Raw genomic sequence first — 26,043 nt, 5'->3', positions numbered from 1 at the left:
ATAAAATATCTTTCAATTTGATTATCCTCCTGGGACCCAGAAAAAAAAAAGTTTTTTGAATTTAGTTTTTTTCCATGTCATCACACTGTTTAGAGCACAATAAACAAATGGTAAAAAAACATTTTTGAAAAATAATATTTTATTCATATGTTATGCTATGTCCTCTGTAGTGGACGCCAGGACTAAGTTGTTTAAAAAATAAAATGACATGAAATTATATGTATAGGCAAAAACAATGGGATTTTTTTTTCAATCACCAATAAATTTGGGGGTTTCAGGATTTTTTCAACCAAAATTTGTATAAAGATTATTCTCAACTATGTTATGAAAGAAATAACGGAATGAATTGATACACCATTTTACTTTATGCAATAGGGTAAAATGTCCATAAATTAATATTCCCATTCAATGCAATGTATCTATAAACTGTATCTAATTTGCACCTTAATGTGTTCTTGGAGCAACATTTAATGAAAAAAGAAGTGTAATAATTGGAGTAATAATTGGCAACATTTGAATAATAATATCTAATATTTCATAGGAATATTGATGTGTAATTTATTTCCATATTCACTTGTTGTGTCTCACAAAATGCCTGATAAACATGATTTAAGTCCTGGTGTCCTCTACATTGGACATGTATGAAATCAATGCCCTGTTCTGTAACAGAATTATTATTATTTTATTTGAAACCCCTTAACATTTTCCTGAGATGTTGTTTTATGAAATACAATCTGAAAAGTAGTCCAATTTAAATTATAATTACAATATATTAGCATATTTCCATAAGAATGCTACATTTGATCACTAAATTAATGTCAGACATTTTTAAAGACCAAGGAGAAGTTGTTTTCATGGTGAAACCTCCAAACATTTCGTATCTCTGAAAAGTCCTGAATGTGCTCTTTACAGGACACCCAGGTTGTGTCATGTGACATGTATGATGTCAGAGAAATTCACTAAAATATAATGTCCACTACAGTAGACAAAAGTCTATTCTTGGGTCCCAGGTTTTAAATAAGATCTGAGGTCTGATCTGAGAAGCGTTATATAATAATCGTTATTGGCTTAACCCTCTGGTGCTGCTTGCGTGGCTGTCAAAATTGAAAGATTTTTAATTTTTAATTTTTATTTCAATGAAATTAATGTACTATATTTTAGTTCAATTTTTATTTAATATTTTGCATTTTTAGGGTATTGTTTGTAACTAAATTACATATATGGACTAGTTATGATCCGTTTATTATTATTAATCACTTTTTGAGCATATATAGACCTGAAAATGAAATTTCCAACTTAAACTGTCATAAATCTTGAATGCTTTGGAGCACAGACTTAAGTTTGGTCTCTTTTAAAAACAACACTTGGCAGATTGCTATAAAGTGAAAAAAAAAAAAGTTATAGAAGTTGAATTTTATTATTGTGAAAAATGCACAAAAATACTATTTGTATATGAAATATATATTCTCTTAATTTTTTTATTCTAAAACTGTGACAAAATCAAATAAATCTAAACAAGCTGTGTTCCAAATTTGAGCATGATATCTCAAAAAATGAGCTTTCAGTGAGATTTTGTTTGGGCGCAGTACCAAAAGTTTCCACTAGATAAAATTCGCTTCCCATTCGTTTCCAATGCGCACATTCTTGACCGCAAACAGTAAAAGTGTGTTTTTCAGGACCATTTAAACTTTTCAGATCATGAACCCTTTAACTGTTACAACACTAACACACTTTTTTGTTTGTATGTTTGGGTGTGTTTTTTTGTTGTTGTTGTTTTTCCGATTTTTTTTCACAGTGTAACAACACCTAGCTATCAGAAAACCTGATGAAATTGTTGATTTGTTGTATAAAAGGTTGTTTGTTATGGCAGAAAGTCCGTCCCTCTCTCCTCATCACTTCCTCTTTCCCACATCAAGTTCAATGACCACAGAAGAGCCAGAGCGAGACTGACAGCTCAGCTCATGTCATGCAGCTCTACTGGATTTTTCCGTTGAATGTGGAAGCTCTCTCAATGAATCATGGCTTTGCACTCGCATTGCTTGTGTGTTTGGTGATAGTGGTTAGATTATTGTTAATGAGGAGGAGGGGGATGCGAACTATGGAGCATTTTCCAGGACCACCTGCACACTGGCTCTTCGGACACGTCAAGGAGGTAAACAACTGATTACTACATCTCATCAACTGCCCAGCTAACAAAAATATGTTCTAAGGTTTTTCTAAGATATGAAATCTTGGGAATACTGAATACTGTAGAATACTGTTCCGTCATTAATGAATACACAGGAACAAATGAGTAACGCAATTAACACTCTAGTAGCCTACTATTAACTCTGATTAACGAATTATAGTGCTTAGAATGAGGTAGTTCACTATTAGCTGATCAATAACTATTTTTTTTTTTTTTTCATACCTGCCAGAGGACTACTAAGCACTACAGGTTAATTATTAATGTGAATAAAGCACAATGTGCAATTAATTCTAATGTGAAGATAATAGTAACCTATTAGTAGCCTATAGACTCAAGTTAGTATTACCAAATTCTTCAGAAGGAATAACTAATGATTTGGAATGGTATTCTAAAAATGATTGTAAGCTTTTGAGTAAAGTGTGTAAAGTAAACTTAAATAATCTTTAAAATATATTTTAAATTAAATGAACGTATGTGTTTCACATTCTTTTTGTGACAAGAAAACATCCCTACAACTTCTGAAAGTGAACATCAGTGTTATACTGTAGTAAAGAAGTGTTATTTTAACATCAGTGTAAACCACAGGGTTTAGGGTTTCAGGTTATCCTACATTAGGTTTATTTAACAACAGAAACTGAATAATCAAATGTAAAAATAAAACGCTGCTTAGTTTTCACTGTATGAATTAAATAAATACTGATTCTTAGTAAAGCTACAAAAGTTATTCAGCCAAGAGCAGTGAGGGATTTTCTCTTTGTCTTTTGTTCATGACCCCAGTTATTGCAAGCTCTTGCGATATGCATATAGCATATATACATTTGCGATATTTAGATAATTTCGATATATTGTGCAGCCCTACTTTTGAGGTTTTTGTAGTGTTATTGGATAGTTATTCCTTCTGATGGAGTTGGTAAGGCATGAGTCATTAGTAGTGGGTTACCATGATCTTCACTTTAGAATACTGATCCAAATCATTAGTAAATCCTTTATAAAGATGTAGGATAGGAACACTTGAGTCATTACTATCCAAAACCTTACAAAAACCTCAAAAGCTTACAATGACTTAAGTCAATATTAGGGATTTATCATGCTTTTCACGTTAGAATACTGATCCAAATCATTAGTAATTCCTTCTTGAGTCATTACTAGTGGGTGATCTTTAATTTAGAATTAATTATGCATTATTCACATTAATTATGAACCTGTATATAGTAGTTCTTAGTAGTCGTCTGGCAGGTATGAAAAAATAGTAGTAAATGTGTAGCTGGTGCAAGTTTTCACGTTTTTTTGTGAAGTCTTCTGTATTTGACCTCCTTATCTTCCGAGGACGGAAACCTCATGCCTGAGCCGTTGTCTATTCACTGCCACTAAACAATTACATTGTTATATTGTAAGGCAAAAAACAGAACAGAGCCTTGTATTGCACTCACATTCTTCAGCAGGAATTGGAAGAATTCACGTGAAATTAATAACTTTAGAGGGTAATGTTGATTACAGTTGTATGATTTTTTTTTATAGTTTCACCAGGATGGACATGATTTGGAAAAGATTTTGAAGTGGAGTAAACAGTATCCATTTGCTTTTCCACTGTGGTTTGGCCCGTCACTGTCCATTTTGAATATCCACCACCCATCATATGCGAAGACCATTCTCACCACAACAGGTGCTGATCTTTGATTGACTGTTTGAATGATACATTTCAGATTTAATTAATAACCAAAACAAGCCTTTTTATATGACTTTATTTTGCTTTTTTGACAGAACCCAAAGATGACTATGCATATAAGTTTTTCATCCCTTGGTTGGGTAAGATTACACAAAAGATAATTTACATAAAAGACCATTGTTCAATAGTTTATTATTGGGTGTTTCTTCAATTATGGGACCCTTGGATTTTACTAGTTTACTTTATTGACTAACAATGTCCAACAGTCTATATACAGACACCATGTTAGAATTCTGTTTTTGCCAGTTTTTCTGTTGTAAACAAATGTAATTTTCACCATCTCAAGTCACCATTCATTCTGTGGCAGACATGACATTTTATTATATAAGTGAAAATAGCAGTATTTTTTTGTTTGCACTAAGTGTAAATACTTGTGAGATGCTATTATACCTAGTGCATATAGTGTCAGATAGGCCTACTATTTGCTCATTAGTGTATTGTAGTATATTATAAAACAGTATGCAGTAATAACAACATATTCAGTGTATATGATTATATTTATTACACAATTTATTAAATTAATAAACAGACTTATTAGGACATTACTGTCCCTAAAGCTACCCCTAACCCTACCCGTTAAACACTTTAATCACACTATTAAATACCCATTTGGCTCTTTATGTCCACTTTTTGAATATTTTTTTAGTTTTTATTTCAAATAAACGCCTCTCGGAGCTGATATGGGAAAATCCAAGAGAGAAGAAAGAGTTTGGAAAAAGGCAGATTCAAACTCGGGTCAATCGAGTCAAAAGCCAACGCCACCCAATCCTGCTATCAACGGGATGTCTCTTGTAATTTTATCTGGCTTAATCATACAATGGTGAATGGAGTTACAGTAGTGTAAATAGCCTTTGCCAACAAGGCTGACTATTTGCATTTGATGTGAATAGACACTCTGTTTTAGTTTTAGAATAAAATGGCAGTCTCATTAAATAATTTTTTTGTATTTTAACCATTTTATGTATCTTAAATTTACACAGTTAAAATATGTCCGTGCTTATTGTCAAATGTGAAAAAAAATAATTTAAAAACTACATTTTCCATATCAAGCACTTGACTGACAATGTTGTCCCCTTGGCAAACAAATAAACAAGCTTTATTAGGAAAAAATATTACTTGTGGCAAAAATTCTGCGACATCTGTAGGACAGTTGTAATTCAACTAAAAAACTGATTATTTTTCACATTTTGTCTCTGGGTTTTATGGAAGCTTGTTTCCGCCCCAAAATAAAACATTTTAAAAGATAATTGCGACTTTTTATCTCACAATTGCGAGTTTACATCTCGCAATTCTGAGATATAAAGTCAGAATTGCGTGAAATAAAGTCGCAATTGCGTGTTATAAAGTCAGAATTGCGAGAAATAAAGTCAGAATTGTGAGATATAAAGTCAGAATTGCGTGAAATAAAGTTGCAATTGCATCTTATAAAGTCCGAATTCTGACTTTTTTTCTTGCAATTGCGACTTTATATCACGCAATTCTGACTTTATAACACATAATTGCGAGTTTATATCTCTTTTCTCAGAATTGTGAGATATAAAGTCCAATTCTAAGGAAAAAAAGGCTGAGGCTTTTTTTTTTTTACCTCAGAATAGTTTATATCTCACAATTCTGACTTTATAACACGCAATTGCGACTTTATTTCTCAGAATTGCGACTTTATATCTCGCAATTGTGACTTTATTTCTCACAATTCTGACTTCATATCTCGCAATTCTGAGAAAAAAGTCACAATTCTGACTTGATATATCGCAATTGTGAGAAAAAAAGTCAGAATTGTGAGACAAAAAAGTCGCAATTATTATTATTTCTTTATTATTCAGTGGCGGAAACAAGCTTCCATAGGGTTTGGAACAAAGGTAAAACAATGAAATCTATACATAAACAGCTTTTGAAAAGTAGTGTAAAAACAGTTTTAATAAGAATCTACCCATGGGACATAAAAGTGTCTGTAGTTAAAGAAACACCCTGTTATCACTTAACTCTTCACTGTCTCCTCAGGCGATGGCTTGCTTGTGTCTGCTGGACAGAAATGGTTTCGGCATAGACGACTCCTCACTCCTGGTTTCCATTATGATGTTTTGAAGCCTTATGTGAAACTTATTTCTGATTCAACCGAAGTCATGCTTGTACGTTTAAGGCACTTGTTGAGTGTGTTTTTTTCTATGTTAAAACACTTTGGGCCAGATTTACTAACAGCTCCTGCACAAACCCTCTTTTGCTGTTAAAAAAACTACTTTTAGGATTTACTAAAAAGGCTGGACAGGGTTATTTTTACGGCTGACCTAATTACACGTGCATTTGTAGGAGTTTTCCTTTCAGATGCAAGATTTATAGGAGGAGAGTATTTAAATGAATCACGCAAGGTGATTTACTAAGGTTATTCATGTTTTGTAAATGATTAGTTAATCATTAACTAATCAATTGTGAATGACTTATAACTGAATCTACAAAACATACATACAATAATTAACATATCACTTATTAATCATTTATGAACGCATAGTCATGTTTCGTAAATAATTAGTTAATCATTTACTAATCACTTGTAAATGACTTGTAACGGAATTTACAAAACATACATAAAATGTTAGTATATCACTTGCTAATCATTTATGAATGTTTTGTAAATGATTAGTTCATCATTAACTAACCACTTATAAATGACTTACAACTGAACGTTATTATAAAGTGTTACCCAAAAAGGGTATTTATACATTGTACATGGAACATCTTGTCCTTCAACGTTTTAGTTGGATGTTCATCTAACGTATTTTTTAAATGTTACTACTTGTTCGAAAACATTCAAAAGTAGCATTGCCGTAATGTTGGACATTCAGAGAACATTCAGAAATAACATTTTCATAACTTGATGGCTCTTGGAACATAACAGTCATTCGTTTTGTAATTCCTTATTGTTTGGTGATACTAGTGACATAGAATGATACACTTTAAATGAATTTTTCTGTTTTTTAGGATAAGTTTGAGGGTTATGCCAAATCAGAAGAGTCATTTGAACTGTTTAAGCATGTAAGTCTCATGACCCTGGACAGCATCATGAAATGTGCGTTCAGCTGTAACAGCAACTGTCAGACAGACAGGTGAGTAAATACTCTTTTACCTCGTCCGTTTGTACGTATCCAATTCCTTTTAGTAAAATCTCCCTGATCTCATTGCAGTGGAACCAACCCGTACACCCAGGCAGTGTTTGACCTCTGCCACCTGGTGAACCTCAGGTTCAGAGTTTTTCCATACCACAGCAAGGCCATATTTCATCTCAGTCCACATGGATACAAATTCAGGAAGGCAGCTGACATAGCACACAATCATACAGGTGTTGTTTCTTTGACAAGCCACAGTCATGTCCATCATGAGCAGGCCCACAGGAACCCCACAGCAGATGCAATATTTACATTTTAATCTGAAAACAATAAGATTAACTGTGTTCCTCTGAATTTTATGAGGCTCTAGAAATTTTATAATATGGCTTTGTATTACTGTCTAAAACACACACACACACACACAAAAAAACATTATGCATTTTCTCTCTGACCCAAATGGACTTATAGGGGGCTCAACATTTAGTGCTACACCCTTCCTTCAAAACTTGCTTGTTGATTTGAGCAGTCTTGCCAGTCCATCTGTTTGGCTAACTAATGAAAGACTGGGAAACCAGTTCAGGAACAGATACATTTCTCAGAATTGTGCAGATTTTGTGAAAGATTATATCTGGGCCTGCTCATGGGCTATTATTTTATCCATACCTGCTATATATCTTAGATAAACCAAAATATACACTACAGGCCCTGATATACTCACAACGAAGTTCTTTTTCGTTCTTCGCTTTGGGGTAAAAAGAAGTTCGAACTTCACCTGTTTGATCTTTGATTTCGTATACTAAGTATATCGGGGCCCTACCGTTCAAAGAAAAGTTGTTGTTTTTTTTTTTTTAAAGAAATGAATACTTTTATGCTGCAAGGATGCATTAAATTGATCAAAAGTGACAGAAAAGACATTTATAATGTTACAAAAGATTCTATTTCAAATAAATGCTGTTCTTTCAAACTTTCTGTTGTCAAAGAATTCTGAAAAAAGTACCACAGTTTCCAAAAAATTTTAAGGCAGCACAACTGTTTTTAACATTGATAATTAATCAGAAATGTTTCTTAAGCAGCAAATCATCATATTAGAATAATTTCTGAAAGATTATGTGACACTAAAAGCTGGAGTAACTATGCTGAAAATTCTAATATATTCAAATAAAAAACATTTTAAATTGTAAAAATATTTCACAATATTACTGTATTTTTGATCAAATAAATGCAGCCTTAAACTTTTGAAAGGAAGTGTGGGACTTTAACAAGCAAAACTCTAATGTCTTTTGAATTTCTTGATATTTTTTTTTAGCGGAAGTTATCAGAAAGAGGAAGGAAGTTTTGAAGATTGAGAAGGAACAGGGCATTGTTAAAAACAAACGATATTTGGACTTTTTGGATATTCTTCTGTCTGCCCGAGTATGATATTCCCAAGCACTTACACAATTCTTATATTCTGACTTAATGAAAATCCTTCATGGCTGATATGTTGTTACCTATTGCATAGTACCGTTGTATTATTATTGTCACAGATTGTGATTTTGTGTGTCGGTCTCAGGACGAGTATCAGCAGGGTTTGTCAGATGAGGATATCAGGGCTGAAGTGGACACATTCATGTTTGAAGGCCATGACACCACAGCCAGTGGAATATCTTGGATCTTCTACAATCTGGCATGTAACCCTGAGCACCAGGAGAAATGCCGGGAGGAGATCTTACAAGCTCTGGATGGAAAAGACACGCTGGATTGGTACTGTCATACTGTCATCACTCGACTCATGTTGAATCAAGTGTAGGAAGAGTTGGATCCTGGTTTGTTAATAGTGGTATGATTGGAAATGTAGGTCTGTCACAGTAACAAAAAGGGCTGCTCCATTTTGGCAAAAATCTGTACTTTTGGAAGAAAACTGATTTGTTGTCTACAACATCGAGTAACATCTGTGAATGTTATCTCATAAATGTTAGTTATTAGGCAACCAGTAGCAGGACGCTCACAAGCAACCTAAACAAAAAATTCTATATCACAGCAGAAACTAGGCCAACTAATGTAGGTAAAAAAAAGTCCTCCGTTATTGAAGACAAATGAAAAGTCAGTCATAACAATAAAAAACAAAGAAGAAAATTACACACAATATGACAAACAAAATAGAAAAAAGATACAAACGAAATAAGCAACGCTTTAAGTTTTTCATGTAAGTCTATCTAATGGTATAGTGTTTAACTGCAACAGAAATTACATAAAGTAATGAAATGTTAAAATGTTTTCATAATTATTGGAAGTTAAAATAAAAAAAATCACTCAATTAAACAGTCATGGGGCCCTATTTTAACGATCTAAGTGCATGGTCTAAAGCGCACAGCGCAAGTGCACTGAGGGCGCATCCGAATCCACTGGTTTAACGATGGGAAAAATGGTCGGCGCACCCGGCGCATGGTCTTAAAGGGTTGTCCCTATTCTCTTAATGAGTAATGGGTGTGTTCTGGGCGTAACGTGAAATAAACCAAAGTCTCATCTCTCATTCCCTTTAAAAGCTAGTTGCGCTCGCGCCATGGCGGATTCGCTATTTACATGGCGGAATTTGCAAGCGGAAAGGCTGAACGCTTAAACGGATCTGCTCGTGTGCGAGGTTAAAGCACAAGCAGACCATCTACGGGACAAGCCGGATCCCACCATATCTTTATATACACAATATTAATCTTTTACATTGTAATCCTTTTATTTTTCATTTTTAAAAATGTTTGTGTGTTGTTGCGCATCCCTGTGTGTGTAATAAGCAAAGTGTACGCAAGCATACTAACGCGCTCTTTAAATAACCCCCCCAAAAAAAAATGTGTTTAACCTTTAGACCAGGTTTTTGTTGGTCAATGGCTCAGTCTATTTCAGTTGCCTCAAAATAGCAATGCGACAACAATGTGCCTGAACACACCTCGTTTTCAGACCAGCAGCACATGGGCGCATAAATAGGCGCAAATGCATTTGCTATTTAAACAACAGGACGTGAAAATGATATATGCGTCGGGCTGAAACAAGTTATGTATTTCAAACACACTGGCGTCGTGCTTGGCGCTGCATTGCGCCGGGTGTATGATATGGCCCCTAGTAACAAATATGTCAAGGACCCACTCAGCAACATAGTGTCGGCCCAGACCCGGCCCAGGATCTGGGCCGACACTGTGTTGCTGTCTGGGGAATTTTGCTTGTATTTTTACAGTACAAATACGATATTAGCAGCTTTAGCTCAGCTATGCTATTTTCATAGCAAATCAACTCAATGCATTTCCTTATTATGACTTAATTTCTTTGGAAATGCATTATACACCATCTGTTTCTCTGAGACTGCATCTCTCTCCTTCTGTTTCAGGGAAGACCTCAATAAAATTCCTTATACCACAATGTGTATTAAAGAATCTCTGCGGCTTTGCCCTCCTGTGCCGGGAATTTCACGAAAGTTGACTAAACCCATGACTTTCTTTGATGGACGGACTGTACCTGAAGGTAATTCTGTGATCACCCAGTGACTTTCAAACTCCAAATACCATAAAAGTATCTTCATAGTAGTCCATATGACTTGTGTGCCTGATTCCAAGTTTTTTAAAGCCACAACAGCTCTCCTAGTGTGTTCATAATACAAATCTCATTCACCTCCACAGATCTAAACCTGGTACGTTCACAATGCACACGAAAGGCAATGTCTTTAGCACCTCTCATTAATTCGGGCAGTGTGCAAGTACTGTGATTTTTAATGAATAATTGCCAATGTTTCAGTCTGTTCCTCACACAATGGTTATCAGAAGAGTAAAGAAGGCAAGTGCAGAAGTCATATACTACTTTTATAGTACTTTTATGGCATTTTATGGTACTTTTTTTGTCCTTTTAAAGCATGCCAGTCACTTGGTCACCACCCAGTTTTATTGCAAGAAGATATTTGTTTTTTACATATTTTTTTTTACAAAATATATTTACATTTTTGGTTGAACAATTTTATTAATGGTCCAAAAAGAGGCCAAATAGTTATGCCAAAGCAACAGACACAAAACTGCAGCACTGTATGTGAAGAAAGAACAGCCAACATGGACATGGCTTGTTTTGAAGGTTGAAAAATTGCCTACTGCTTTAAACCTAGTTTACTTGTAAACAGACACAATGACCTCTAACTCAGAGAACATCTGTTCAAACATTAATCTAGCTGCTTGTTGTTCGGTTACTTGGTATATGCAGCATGACACTGAACATTATCAGCTCATCACAAAACTGGCTAAATACATACAGTAACTGCATGCCTTAAAACACTGTTTTACTCTTCCATAGGTTGTACCATTGGAGTTAGCATTTATGGGATCCATTTGAATGCCACAGTTTGGGAGAATCCATATGTATGAGTGCTTTCTTTACATCTGAAATATGCAATGCATTGCTCACTACAAAACATAACATTGAGTGAAAAATTAAATGGGGTCCAAATGCTTGAGATAAATCGTGAAGTGCTCTATTTGCATTTTTGTTTTTAAATAATTTTTTCAATGCAAATTATTTTACCAGGATAATCTGATTTGTTGAAAAAGGACAAGAATTGAATTGAGAATGTCTCTAGTGTGCCTGTCTTTTGCTTTAAAGTCCCCCTGTAGTGAAATTTTTTAATGTTGTCTAGACATATGTGGTGTTTTTAATATGCTTTAAGACAAACCATGTGCCAATTCATAAGTCAACACCATTGCGGAGTATTTTCTCCTTAAAACTGCAGGGAACCAAAGACAGTCAAAAACACGGTTTGAAATCGCTGTCACAAACTACCTTGTAACCAATCAGATCAACTTGTGATCGTCAAAGAGTGGATCTCTGAGCTGGAGTGAGTGGAGGCGGGGCGCATTTGCATATTCATAGAACCGCTTATACTAAGGCTACGTTTACACGTGGATGGCTATTTTCATAAACGGACTTTTCACCCCTCTTCGTTTTCAAAAATAACATCATGCACACAAACCTGTGTATATGCTGTCAAGAGCATGCCAAACTTGCAGGTGGCAGTGTAACGAGAAGCTCAAGCTCGTGTTAGCGAATCAGAATCCCGAAAATAGTCACATTCTGTGACGTTGCTGCCTAAAACTGCGTTTTTCTCAGTTTACATGCAAACAAAGTTTTCCCAAATCTCCACTCTGGCCAGATTTTTTAGAAAGAATCGTTTTTAGAGACAAATTCTCCGTTTGCGTGTAAACGAAGGGCACAAATGAAGGAAAATGTCTCCGTTTTTCAAAATAGCCATGTACGTGTAAACGGGGCCTAAATGAGGCAAGGGTGTAGATGTCAGGATACAGGCACGGAGACAGAGGTAAGTGAATCCAAACACAGCTTTATTCAAGTTGACAAGAGTGCAAGGTGAGTATTCAGTGAGTTCAAGTGCAGATTCAATGAAGATCACTCAGTGCGGGGCAGACAGCAGGTAAGCATGTTCACTTCAGGTTTGTAGATACCAAACAGTCACGGTTTCATAAATACTTGTCTTTTCTCTTTCAGATGTAGTCGATAGCAAGCAAGCCCGGAGGAAACACTGGAAGCTCGGGAGAACTACGGATCACAGGCAATAGGAAATCGAACAGGATTCCTGGAGACAGCAGAACAATGACACAGAGATTAGTGTTTCACAGGTGAGTATACGTTACATCCTGTAAGCATCAGAGGTTCAGGAGACAATGGATCATGGTCTGTTCCTGTTGGAGGCTTGACAATGAACTGAGGCTGTGGTGAGTTTTATAGAGCTTGCTGATGAGGCTGTTGATTGTGAACAGGTGCAGGTGATTAGTAATCTGGAGAGAGTGAATGCAGGTGTGCCAAAGAGGATTCTGGGAATTGTAGTGTAGAGACAGACGGTGAACGTGACATAACCCCCCACCTCCCACTCCCACTCCCACTCCCACTAGGCGCGACTAGCGCCGTATAAATATACCAACAAATGGGGTGGGAGGGTGGGCATCCTGGACTCCAGGACGGTCCAGGCGGAGCAGGCTGGTCAGGTGGCCATGGCAGAACCGACCTTTTGGGCGGCCATGGTGGAGACGACCCTTCGGGCGGCCATGGCGGAGATGTTTTTTCAGGTGGCCATGGTGGTACTGGGAACCTCATCGGAGAGACCTCCGCGGTCCCCCTAGCAGGTATACTGCGCCCCCCCAAAATTTGAATGGGGAAATTGACAGGAAAGGGGGGGTCCGGCAGCAAAGAGGGTCTTGGGCTGGGCAGGACCAGCGGTGAAGAGGGCTTTGAGCTAAGCGGGACCAGCGGCGAAGGAAACTCTGGGCTGGACAGGGCTCTGGCGCAGGATCAGCGGGCTCTGGCGCAGGATCAGCGGGCTCTGGCGCAGGATCAGCGGGCTCTGGCGCAGGATCAGCGGGCTCTGGCGCAGGATCAGCGGGCTCTGGCGCAGGATCAGCGGGCTCTGGCGCAGGATCAGCGGGCTCTGGCGCAGGATCAGCGGGCTCTGGCGCAGGATCAGCGGGCTCTGGCGCAGGATCAGCGGGCTCTGGCGCAGGATCAGCGGGCTCTGGCGCAGGATCAGCGGGCTCTGGGCTGGGCAGAACCAGCAGATTGGAAAACTCGGGGCTGGACGGGACCAGCATATCAGGAAACTCGGGGCTGGACGGGACCAGCATATCAGGAAACTCGGGACTGGACGAAACTAGCATATCAGGAAACTCGGGACTGGACGAAACCAGCAGGGAAAACGCTTTTGAGGAGACTGGCTCTGGCCCTTGCTCGAAGACTGGCTCTGGCCCTTGCTCGAAGACTGGCTCTGGCGGCATGACGCTCTCAGTCTCAGACTCGGTGGGCATAACGCTCTCAGGCTCGGCGGGCATGACACTCTCAGTCTCAGGCTCGGCGGGCATGACGCTCTCAGTCTCAGGCTCAGGCTCGGCTGGACTGGCGTGAAGTGCAGTCTCAGGCTCGGCAGGCATGACAGTCTCAGGCTCGGCGGGCATGACGCTCTCAGTCTCAGGCTCGGCAGGCATGACGCTCTCAGTCTCAGGCTCGGTGGGCATGACGCTCTCAGTCTCAGGCTCGGCTGGACTGGCGTGAAGTGCAGGCTCGGGGCTGGACTGGCGTGAAGCTCTGGCTCAGCAGGACTGACGTGAAGTGAAGACTCGGCGGGACTGAGGGTGGAAACATGTGATTCAGGAGAGGATGGAGCTGAGGTAGCCGACAGGGAGGCATGTGCTGCCCAGACACACATAATAGCAGCAACATACAGGGAAAGGGTGGTCTCTTCAACCTCAACTGGACAGACATGAAGAGCTGGCCTCCAGAATTTGGGGAATGCAAGAAGTCTTCTTCCTCCTCCGTTTACGAGAGCGAGGGGGCGCTGCAGCGAATGATGGCTCTGGGTCGGCAGGATTGACGTGAAGCTCTGGCTTGACTGGGCAGACAATTGGTTCAGTGGGTTTGGTGGAGCATGGAGCAGACCTGCGAGCTCCAAAGCGGGGTCAAATAACTTAGACGTCAGGTCGGCACTATTGGAAACCAGTTTTCGGGCTCTGGGCCAGACGGTTCCCGCGTCTGGTCCAGGACGAACACAGAGTTCCTGCTCAGTGGATTTGACTGGGCTGATGAGGTGAGCAGGCTGGACGTGGAGATCGGACTGGACATCTCCCACGGTGATTGAGGAACCACACACCCACAGCGTGCGGTCAATGAATTTGATGAGAGGTAGGTTGAGATCATCTAACAGCAGTATCTGGGCGAGTGGATCGTCTAACCCGCTCCAGAACTGCTGCTGAAGGAAGTCCTCATCCCAGCTCCCATCCTGGTAAAGGCGAAGGAAAACTTTAGCAAATTCCTCCAGAGTACTACCGTTCTGGTCGAACATAGTGGATTCCTTGGGGATCGCGGAAGCGCTGTCTGCAGGCTGTGTAGGATCCATAGCGGTATAGGTCAAGCCTTCTGTCAGGATACAGGCACAGAGACAGAGGTAAATGAATCCAAACACAGCTTTATTCAAGTTGACAAGAGTGCAAGGTGAGTATTCAGTGAGTTCAAGTGCAGATTCAATGAAAATCACTCAGTGCGGGGCAGGCAGCAGGTAAGCATGTTCACTTCAGGTTTGTAGATACCAAACAGTCACAGTTTCATTACATCTTTACGTTACATCTTGGAAGCATCAGAGGTTCAGGAGACAACAGGTCATGGTCTGTTCCTGTTGGAGGCTTGACAATGAACTGAGACTGTGGTGAGTGTTTTATAGAGCTTGCTGATGAGGCTGTTGATTGTGAACAGGTGCAGGTGATTAGTAATCTGGAGAGAGTGAATGCAGGTGTGCCAAAGAGGATTCTGGGAATTGTAGTGTAGAGACAGACGGTGAACGTGAGAGTAGAGTTACATTCAAGCTATTTTAAGGGTACGTTTACACGACAACGATATGCTTAAAACTGAGAAGTTTTTGCTTTGAGTTTTCCACATACAGACGACACCATTGTCAAAACGATCCTCATTCACACGGATCCGCGAAAACAAATAAAACACGTGTATTCTGCTGCCAGGCCATTAGATGGCTATGAAACACTATAGACTGAACATGTAATATGCATGTGCATGACGTCATCATCTACAGAGATTTGCATTTTTGTTGTTTACACAGAGACTGTTTTCAAAAACTTGCACTTTGAAACCCGTTTTCAAAACTTTGCGTTTTCGGGCACCCAAAACACCATTATCGTGTAAACGAACGGCCAAAACGCATAAAAACTTTTATGTTTTTAGTTGAAAACAGTGTCGTGTTAACAACTCCTAAGGCAGACATTTTTACATTTTTATTGTGGTGATCAAAGATGAGTTTTAAGGGATACAATTATTGACTACAGGGGGACTTTAATGAAAGCAGCACTGGAGCTACATGAACAAAACCTGATGATCATGTTCTCCAGCATGATTTAAGATGCACCTTGTGTACAAACAGTCACATGATCAATGACAGGCTTTTTAGATTTACATCACAGATTTTGGTCTCATACTATCGGACCCCACTTTAATATAATCAAAACACTCACAATCAGAACACAACCATATTTTAACCTTAATCATTTTATGTTTGAAATTTTTACTTCATCAAAAGAAAACATAAATATAAGACAACAAAACAAGTACATTTCATGTCTTTTTAAAGTCTGTATATACAGTGAGGAAAATAAGTATTTGAACACCCTGCTATTTTGCAAGTTCTCCCACTTAGAAATCATGGAGGGGTCTGAAATTGTCATCGTAGGTGCATGTCCACTGTGAGAAACATAATCTAAAAAAATAAATCCAGAAATCACAATGTATGATTTTTTTAACTATTTATTTGTATGATACAGCTGCAAATAAGTATTTGAACACCTGAGAAAATCAATGTTAATATTTGGTACAGTAGCCTTTGTTTGCAATTACAGAGGTCAAACGTTTCCTGTTGTTTTTCACCAGGTTTGCACACACTGCAGGAGGGATTTTGGCCCACTCCTCCACATAGATCTTCTCTAGATCAGTCAGGTTTCTGGGCTGTCGCTGAGAAACACGGAGTTTGAGCTCCCTCCAAAGATTCTCTATTGGGTTTAGGTCTGGAGACTGGCTAGGCCACGCCAGAACCTTGATATGCTTCTTAAAGAGCCACTCCTTGGTTATCCTGGCTGTGTGCTTCGGGTCATTGTCATGTTGGAAGACCCAGCCTCGACCCATCTTCAATGCTCTAACTGAGGGAAGGAGGTTGTTCCCCAAAATCTCGCAATACATGGCCCCGGTCATCCTCTCCTTAATACAGTGCAGTCGCCCTGTCCCATGTGCAGAAAAACACCCCCAAAGCATGATGCTACCACCCCCATGCTTCACAGTAGGGATGGTGTTCTTGGGATGGTACTCATCATTCTTCTTCCTCCAAACACGTTTAGTGGAATTATGACCAAAAAGTTCTATTTTGGTCTCATCTGACCACATGACTTTCTCCCATGACTCCTCTGGATCATCCAAATGGTCATTGGCAAACTTCAGACTGGCCTTGACATGTGCTGGTTTAAGCAGGGGAACCTTCCGTGCCATGCATGATTTCAAACCATGACGTCTTAGTGTATTACCAACAGTAACAGCTCTTTTCAGGTCATTGACCAGCTCCTCCCATGTAGTTCTGGGCTGATTTCTCACCTTTCTTAGGATCATTGAGATCCCACGAGGTGAGATCTTGCATGGAGCCCCAGTCCGAGGGAGATTGACAGTCATGTTTAGCTTCTTCCATTTTCTAATGATTGCTCCAACAGTGGACCTTTTTTCACCAAGCTGCTTGGCAATTTCCCCGTAGCCCTTTCCAGCCTTGTGGAGGTGTACAATTTTGTCTCTAGTGTCTTTGGACAGCTCTTTGGTCTTGGCCATGTTAGCAGTTGGATTCTTACTGATTGTATGGGGTGGACAGGTGTCTTTATGCAGCTAACGACCTCAAACAGGTGCATCTAATTTAGGATAATAAATGGAGTGGAGGTGGACATTTTAAAGGCAGACTAACAGGTCTTTGAGGGTCAGAATTCTAGCTGATAGACAGGTGTTCAAATACTTATTTGCAGCTGTATCATACAAATAAATAGTTAAAAAATCATATATTGTGATTTCTGGATTTTTTTTTTTAGATTATGTCTCTCACAGTGGACATGCACCTACGATGACAATTTCAGACCCCTCCATGATTTCCAAGCGGGAGAACTTGCAAAATAGCAGGGTGTTCAAATACTTATTTTCCTCACTGTATAACTATACTTTAGAATTCTGTACATGTATTTAAAATGTTGTGTTGTCCACAGGTATTTGATCCATTGAGATTTCTGCCAGAGAACTCTGCTAAGAGATCACCTCATGCGTTTGTGCCCTTCTCTGCTGGACCCAGGTTTGTAAGCCAGCGAGTGTTGAAGAGACATGAGCGGTTTAGCAAGTGGGTCATTCACTCACATTTCACTCGCATAGAATAGAGCTGGAGTTTGGTTCTCTGACCCCATTTCAACCCGCATGAGAACAAATAGCAATGAGATTCTTAGTAAAGCTGAAAATGTATTGAAAAAAAAGACAATTTAAGTTCAAAACCTGCACGCTGTTTTTCCTATCCAACAGAAAAGGAAGATTATTCAGTTCTTTCCTGTTCAATGACAGTTCATAGTAACAAACAAAAACATAAAATTACCATACAAGTAGCCTATATTTGCTATGTCACAATACTATATTTAAAGATTTCTGAACTCATATAGTAGAGCTGCACAATTCTGGATAAATTGATTTATTTGTTTAAAATAGAGATTCTCAATAGAAAACTAAACAAAATAACATGGAATTTACTAGAGGATCAGACAAAATGTGAAATGCTGTAGTCTATTTAAAAAAATATTTCATTAATTTGAATTATTATTATTATTTTATTGGTTTGACTGAATGCTTCAATGATTTGCGCATAAAGACTTCACTTGTTTCATTACTGGATGAATCTGCACTTTTGAACAAATCACGAATGAATAATCCAATGACAAATACATTGTTGTAACAGTCATTTGTCGCCACCTTCTGGTGTAATGATGTAATCAATACAATCTTTATTTGAAGCATAAATCAAGTTTGCTACTGACCATAGATATCAGTGTATATATCCAAACTTTAAACTTTAATCCCAGTACTTATGTGATCATATGAATTATTGTAACAGAAGTATCAATAATGTGTGGTTGAAAATACTTTCATACCGATACATGGCAACTGCTCAGAATCATTGTCATTTAGAAATAAGATCACGTGGGTGTTTGAATCAAGATCACAATCTTTTAAGAAGTAATTGTGCAGCTCTATCATATAGTAGACAAACTGAAATTTAAAGGGATACTCCACCTCTGGAAAGATGAATGTGTATTTAAATTGGGTCAGTTATGTAGAAGAAATGTGAAATTATTTTTGAATTTGGAGCTTTCTAGACTGAGAAAAGACAGAAAATGTATTTTTGGCTCATGTGGATGAAAGACAACAACTCCCAGAATGCACTTGCTTTGCTGCTCTACGAGGCCACTCCCAAGCCACGCCTACCGGTTAGAGAGCAGTTGTAAACAATAAAGCTAACTAGTCTCCATGAGTCTGCCCGGGTTTTTGAGATCGCATTGCACAAAATGTCCGGGATTCGGCTACGGTCGGGATTGCGTTCTACGGTCGCCATTCATTGTGTTTACTGTGGCGAGCAGGACGAGACTAGGGCCGCGGGAGAACAACGCGAGGCCGGTGGCGTGATTACTGATGACCGACACCTGTGAGGCACTGGTCTCGTATCTCTCACGTAGGAGCGGGTAGCTGCTATTTTCTTAGCAATGGTAAAACGCACATCAACCGATCACGCCACCGGCCTCGCGTCTTTCTCCCGCGGCCCTAGCCTCGTCCTGCTCGCCACAGTAAACATGATGAATGGCGACTGTAGAACGCAAAAGCGGTGGCGTGATTACTGATGAGCGGCGCCTGTGAGACGCGCCGGTTTCGTGGGCTATCTCTCATTGAGGAGCGGGTATTTTCTTAGCAATGGTAAAACGCACATCAACCGATCACTTGTTTAGCGTTCATGTAAACACTACATTCAGATTCACCAATCGGAATGAATTCAGTTAGATTGAAACAAAAGGTGTGCATGTAAACAATGAATGGCGACCGTAGAAAGCAAAGCTGAATCCCGGACATTTTGGATGATCTCGACGGCCGGACATGCAGGTTTCTGCCGGCGAAATCAAACGCACTGGCACTGATCTGTGATTGGTCTGTTAGCGCATTAGGTCCAACCCCCTATGGGCGGGTTTGAAAGGGTGGGAACTAGTGCTTGTAGTCTTAACAGAAATCCCCCCCTCTTACACTTCCTCCGACAATGACGCAAAATGATGATTTTTGCGTCATTGTAGGAGGAAGTGTAAAGAGGTAAATACAGATTTCTCTCGTCTCAGGGGAAAATGAGAAAATGTTGCACGGCCATTCAATAGTATGACTGGGTTTCTAACATTGCAAAGCTTAATGCAAATGTGTGGAGTGTTCCTTTAAGTCATTATTCACTAAAAATCTTTAAATGTCATTCTCCATTCTGCATATTTAAACAACTGCAAAAGCAATAGCGTTTTGCAATCAGTGTTGTCCTGTGAAAAAGCAATCTGTCTTAGCACACTGTTTTAGAATCTGAGCGCAGATGCAATTGGAAGTTGGCAAGATTATCAGTGTATAAAAGTTTTTGCTATGTTACCTACTGAAACCTTATCATATTGGAATTGGAATATAGCGCACAGCTCATGTGGACTACATGTGTGAGTTTGTGTCCTAACAGCTTGACACTATGAACTGCTGTTGTTTGGAAAAGAATTACATAAAGAACTGAACTTTCCTTCAACTGACCTCAGTTCAACCCTGATGAGAGCATAGCAAACAACAATAAAGCAACTGATAATGTAGGTCGTTTGACATTGCTTTTGTTTGAAAAGATTTACTAAGTTGGCTCAGCTACCTTTGAATAATAATTGTACTGAATGTGCACTTGTACTTCAAATCTCAAAAGTATACATTTAAAAAAGAATATATAATATTAATGAAATAAAAGGCCACTTAAGTGTACTTAAAGAGAGTAAACTTTCATGATTATGTTAAAAAACATGACATACACGTTTTACAAATGACATGAAGTATGTCATTAAGAAATTATATTTCTTAGTATATATTTCAAAGTATATTTTTAGTTTACAATAATATCTTGTCAGTGCATTTATTTCAAATACAAAAGTAGTAATTATGAAATTACATATTGGACCTTTAGTATTAAAGTGGGTCAAAAAGCACTATAATATAATAATATAAAATATAGAGTTATAATACATTTGAATTTAATTGCAAGTAACATGCAATTAAGGGCCAGATTTACTAAACAGGGCAAACCGCAATCCCATAAAAGTGCAGATGGGAGAGGATCTACTGACAGCGCACACATGAACAGCAGCTCATTTCCATTATGACCAACACAATCTAGCAAGAGGGTTGCAAACAAGCAGAGCCGATGATAATCAGGTGTGGGTAATCTACAATAAATAATGGAGCAAATGCCTGTAAATTTACTTCCTCAAACCTGAGTAAATCACGTTGCATGATTCATTTAAATGTATTGAAAATTCTCTTCCTTCTAATCACACTGTTTGTTCTCTGTGGTTTCTCCTCCTAGCAGCAACTATCACAGCAAGTCAAGCGCAAAAATGGGTTAAGCCATGCTTTTATGCTGCGTTAAATGGCACAAATGCCAGTAAATTACTTCGAACCTTAGTAAATCATGTTGCAGGATTTATTTAAATACTCTCCACCCATACATTTTGCGTTTGAAAGGGAAACTCTTAGAAATGCATATGCCATAAGGTCCAGGTTACTCCCTTAAAAAGTAACTAATTGTGTTACTTGTCATGGAAAGTAATGCGTTATGCTACTTTTGCGTTATTTTTTCTCACCTGTGCTGGGCTGGGCTTGCTTGTTTGTTTTTAATAACACACACAAAAAAACAAAAGTTCTATTTTTGGCAAATATAAAGGCCCTTTCACACCAAATTTGAAATTAATAAAGCCTCAGGCTGAAGGACATGCAAATTCACATCTGTACATTAGAGGGCGCTGCTCAAACAAACCTTTAAACAAATGCAGCTGAAGAAAGTTGAACACTTCAGCAATTAACCTGTTAACTGCCATGCCCATTTTTGAGTGTAGACCTGCAAAGGAAATTCAAATGAATGTAATTCTGGAACGCGTTAGAATATAAACCTCATTTTGGTCTTGTTTTAAAGACACTTTGAAGTTTCTTGCACAGGTGTCTTCAAAAAAAAAGTTATAGCTGTTTAATAAAAAAAAAGTGCTGCAATAAAAAATAATATATTTTATTAAAATAATACATTTTTAAAAAATTGGTTCACCCTAAAATTAGCTTTTTGTGAGTTGCTATACCAACAAAGGCCACTAGGTGACATTCATGCTCCATTGATGATTCCTAAAGGACACTTGTTTACTACTTGACCAAGTTGACCTCACACCACAACACAGATTGATATCCTTTTTTTAAATTCAAAACATTATGTACAGGATGTAAATTATTTTAAAACAGTATAAACAGTGCATTAACATAAAAACTGAAGTTTACATGATTTATTGGCTTTTCATAATAAAGGCCAAAAAAAAAGAAACACAAATGTTAAATGTAACGTCATTTTAGCTTATTATTATGCTTGGATTGGATCATCAAAGGTCAGCATCAAAGACATTGATTAATAAAGTGACATTAAATACATAAAGTATATAGTTTATATTAACATGTTAAATTATTATAGGTTTGCATAATATTCAGAGTATTCTGAGTATTCAAAATATTTGATATTTCCCTAATAAGTTCTCATTTTAAAAGTATGCTAAAGTGTATACTTTTTTTTTTCTTTTTTTTTCACTGGCACAAAATGTTTGTTCAATGGTGGAATTTTATTTCTTCAGTAAGCATGTTAGATACCTAATTTTTAGATAACTAATCTCAGGTTTCTCTGGGATGACTGTCCCTGCTGTTTCATATTATATGAATTACAATGATTTCTAAACTCCTATGACTGTGATTGAAAAAACTATTGTAAAACCACCCAGTAGATTGTGCTACTATATCCAAAATAGTGTTGTCTGATTTGTAAACAAATTGTTGTGAATTTATACATTTCAGTACTAATGCAATTGCTTCAGATAGAAAAAGATATGGTGTGGTTATAAATAAACAGCTAATAAAGCTTCTGATGTATATCTGATTACAGAAACTGCATTGGACAGAACTTTGCCATGAATGAGATGAAAGTAGCAGTGGCGCTGACACTGAGGAAATATCGCCTCATTAAAGACCCCAAACACACCCCGAAGATGATCCCTCTAGTAGTGCTCAGATCACTCAATGGAATTCACATCAAGATCAAATTAGTGGAAAATGATTCATGAAAAGATAGTGTGTTCATTGAGCCTGTTTGACGTGCTGGAGGCCTATTTGCTCTGAGAAGAATGACAATGACTTAATTGAAATATTTACTGCACACTGCGCACAGCCTTATTCAGCACATTTGGTGCCTGGAAACTGGATGGTTATTGAATAAGATGATTTTTGCAATGAATTTCCACACAATAAAGTGGTAAAACTGCTTAATGAATTTACTCCATCAACACAAGTTTTTTTTTTTTTTTTTTTGTACAGATGAAAACGTTATCAAAATCTGTATTATGCATGCCAGACAAGTATTTGGCAATGTCAGTTTGTAAAGACAGACTACGTGCCCTCGCACATGCGCATTCAACCGCACATGCCTATAGACTAAACACATAATACGAATGTGCATGCCGTCACCGTTTTCAAAGATTCACGTTTTTGAAGTTTACATGGAGATGATAACGGTATCGCTTTCAAAATCCGTTTTCAAAAACTTGCACTTTGAAACTTATTTCAAAGTTTGCATTCTCAGGCCACCAAACACCGTTGCCATGTAAATGAATGGCCAGAACGCATTAAAGGTTTTCTGTTTTTAGTTAAAACAGTGTCGTGTAAGCGCCCCCCTAAGTTAATAACTAATGATTTTTACAACGGAAATGAATCAATTAAAAACTTAAGCCAGACAATGACTTTCTTCTAGAGCTGCTGTACAGCCAAAACAATCTTTGTTGCATTATTTTCCTGTTATCTCTTTAAAGCTGCTTTGAAACAATCTGTATTGTAAAAAGCGCTATATAAATAAAGGTGACTTGACTTACGCCACATTCACACCGTCAGCAGTTTTGTCTCTAAACGTCGTCAGTTGCTGTGTACGGGTACGGGTCACCCGAAGTCCCCAGCTCTCGTTGAATTTTCACTTGGGGTCTGTTATATTTACAAGGCATTTAAAAGAAATCTAGGAAATATGTTCAAGTAATATGAATTAATTTGATACTGAATGAATATTTTGCCTTAGCTACATTACTACACTCATTCTGAAATTAGAAATCTCTAGTATGGAATAAATACCAATAAACTCTTGTGATTTTTAACTAGTGAAAAGATGAAAATGTTTATTAATTAGCTTGCTTTAGACTTTTTTCACTTTTTGATGCATGATGAATGTAAACTATTTTAGTGGTTATTGTGAATAGTTTCCTCTCATTAGCACTACATGGTTTAAATAAAAAATCAGTTTTGCATCATTTGAAATTGTGCTGATTCTTAGAAGTATAAAACCCAAAAATTAGAATTATTTTATTTACTCTCCAAAGCTGTAAAGAAGATATTTTACAACATTTGCCATTTTGCAATGGTCAATAAACACCCTTTGATTGACACTTTAACAGCCTAAGGGTCCTTCAAAAAGGACTGTTATTGAAGGATATAAGCACTTACTGGCCGTGTGTTTGAAATGAAAAATGTATGAAATATAAGTGTGGCATAAGTGTATGGCACAATAAAATCTGAAGGCTAGACGAATGTATTAAGTACAAGCACACTTTATGTATAATATTTCAGCTAGTGAAAGGATGAAGTTAACTATTAAATGGACTGTTAAGGCCCCGATATTCAAGCGAAATTGAAGAACAAATTAATGTGACATCATTTAGAACAAAATCAGGCCAAAATAAACTTTTTTTGGAGTTAGAAACAGCTTGTCCGGGGGGGTCCGAAAACCAGTCAGTATCTGGTGTGACCACCATTTGCCTCATGCAGTTGAACACATCTCCTTTGCATAGAGTTGATCAGGTTGTTGATTGTGGCCTGTGGAATGTTGGTCCACTCCTCTTCAATGGCTGTGCGAAGTTGCTGGATATTGGCAGGACCTGGAACACACTGTCGTATACGCCTATCCAGAGCATCCCAAACATGCTCAATGGGTGACATGTCCAGTGAGTACGATGGCCATGCAAGAACTGGGATGTTTTCAGCTTCCAGGAATTGTGTACAGATCCTTGCAACATGGGGCAGTGCATTATCATGCTGCAACATGAGGTGATGGTCATGGATGAATGGCACAACAATGGGCCTCAGGATCTCGTCACGGTATCTCTGTGCATTCAAAATGCATCAATAAAATGCACCTGTGTTCATTGTCCATAACATACGCCTGCCCATACCATGACCCCACCGCCACCATGGGCCACTCGATCCACAACGTTGACATCAGCAAACCACTCACCCACACGACGCCATACACACTGTCTGCCATCTGCCCTGTACAGTGAACACCGAGATTCATCCGTGAAGAGAACACCTCTCCAAAGTGCCAGACGCCATCAAATGTGAGCATTTGCCCACTCAAGTCGGTTACGACGACGAACTGCAGTCAGGTCGAGACCCAGATGAGGACGACGAGCATGCAGATGAGCTTCCCTGAGACGGTTTCTGAAAGTTTGTGCAGAAATTCTTTGGTTATGCAAACCGATTGTTGCAGCAGGTGTCCGGGAGGCTGGATGTGGAGGTCCTGGGCTGGCGTGGTTACATGTGGTCTTATGGTAGAGAGATGAACATTCAATTCACGGGCAACAGCTCTGGTGGACATTCCTGCAGTCAGCATACCAATTGCACGCTCCCTCAAAACTTGCGACATCTGTGGCATTGTGCTGTGTGATAAAACTGCACATTTTAGAGTGGCCTTTTATTGTGGGCAGCCTAAGGCACACCTGTGCAATAATCATGCTGTCTAATCAGCATCTTGATATGCCACACCTGTGAGGCGGATGGATTATCTCGGCAAAGGAGAAGTGCTCACTAACACAGATTTAGACATATTTGTGAACAATATTTGAGAGAAATAGGCCTTTTGTGTACATAGAAAAAGTCTTAGATCTTTGAGTTCAGCTCATGAAAAATGGGGGCAAAAACAAAAGTGTTGCGTTTATAATTTTGTTCAGTGTAATTTGATGCAAAGGTAATATAATACAAAGTATAGTATTATAAATGTACATACATTTAAAATACATCTATCTATCTATCTATCTGTATATATATATATGTATGTATGTATGTATAATATATAT

The 26,043-nt window shown here is 38.4% G+C and overlaps 1 protein-coding gene across 1 annotated transcript; it reads left to right on the top strand.

The window, feature by feature from the left end:
* The first annotated feature begins 1,908 nt into the window (after window positions 1-1,908).
* cyp4t8 (cytochrome P450, family 4, subfamily T, polypeptide 8) lies at window positions 1,909-24,495 on the top strand. Its single transcript, XM_084089839.1, has 12 exons — window positions 1,909-2,152; window positions 3,707-3,851; window positions 3,950-3,994; window positions 5,916-6,043; window positions 6,891-7,015; window positions 7,094-7,248; window positions 8,322-8,428; window positions 8,568-8,758; window positions 10,371-10,504; window positions 11,318-11,382; window positions 17,809-17,891; window positions 22,818-24,495. Exons 1-12 carry the CDS (start codon window positions 1,967-1,969, stop codon window positions 22,993-22,995), a joined length of 1,542 nt encoding a protein of 513 aa, XP_083945965.1. The 5' UTR covers window positions 1,909-1,966; the 3' UTR covers window positions 22,996-24,495.
* The last annotated feature ends 1,548 nt before the right edge of the window (window positions 24,496-26,043 follow it).

Source organism: Abramis brama (assembly GCF_963993115.1).
Source record: "Abramis brama genome assembly, chromosome: 17".
Taxonomy (NCBI): domain Eukaryota; kingdom Metazoa; phylum Chordata; class Actinopteri; order Cypriniformes; family Leuciscidae; genus Abramis; species Abramis brama.
The sequence above is the reverse complement of the archived record's forward strand: the minus strand, read 5'-3'. Positions and strand labels throughout refer to the sequence as shown.

Bases quoted from the DNA above. Each gene is read 5' to 3' on its own strand.
- cyp4t8 (XM_084089839.1), top strand. From the start codon at position 1,967: ATGCAGCTCTACTGGATTTTTCCGTTGAATGTGGAAGCTCTCTCAATG. The intron at 3,852-3,949 runs GTGCTGATCTTT...CTTTTTTGACAG, and splicing joins GACCATTCTCACCACAACAG to AACCCAAAGATGACTATGCA. The intron at 7,249-8,321 runs GTGTTGTTTCTT...ATTTTTTTTTAG, and splicing joins CATAGCACACAATCATACAG to CGGAAGTTATCAGAAAGAGG.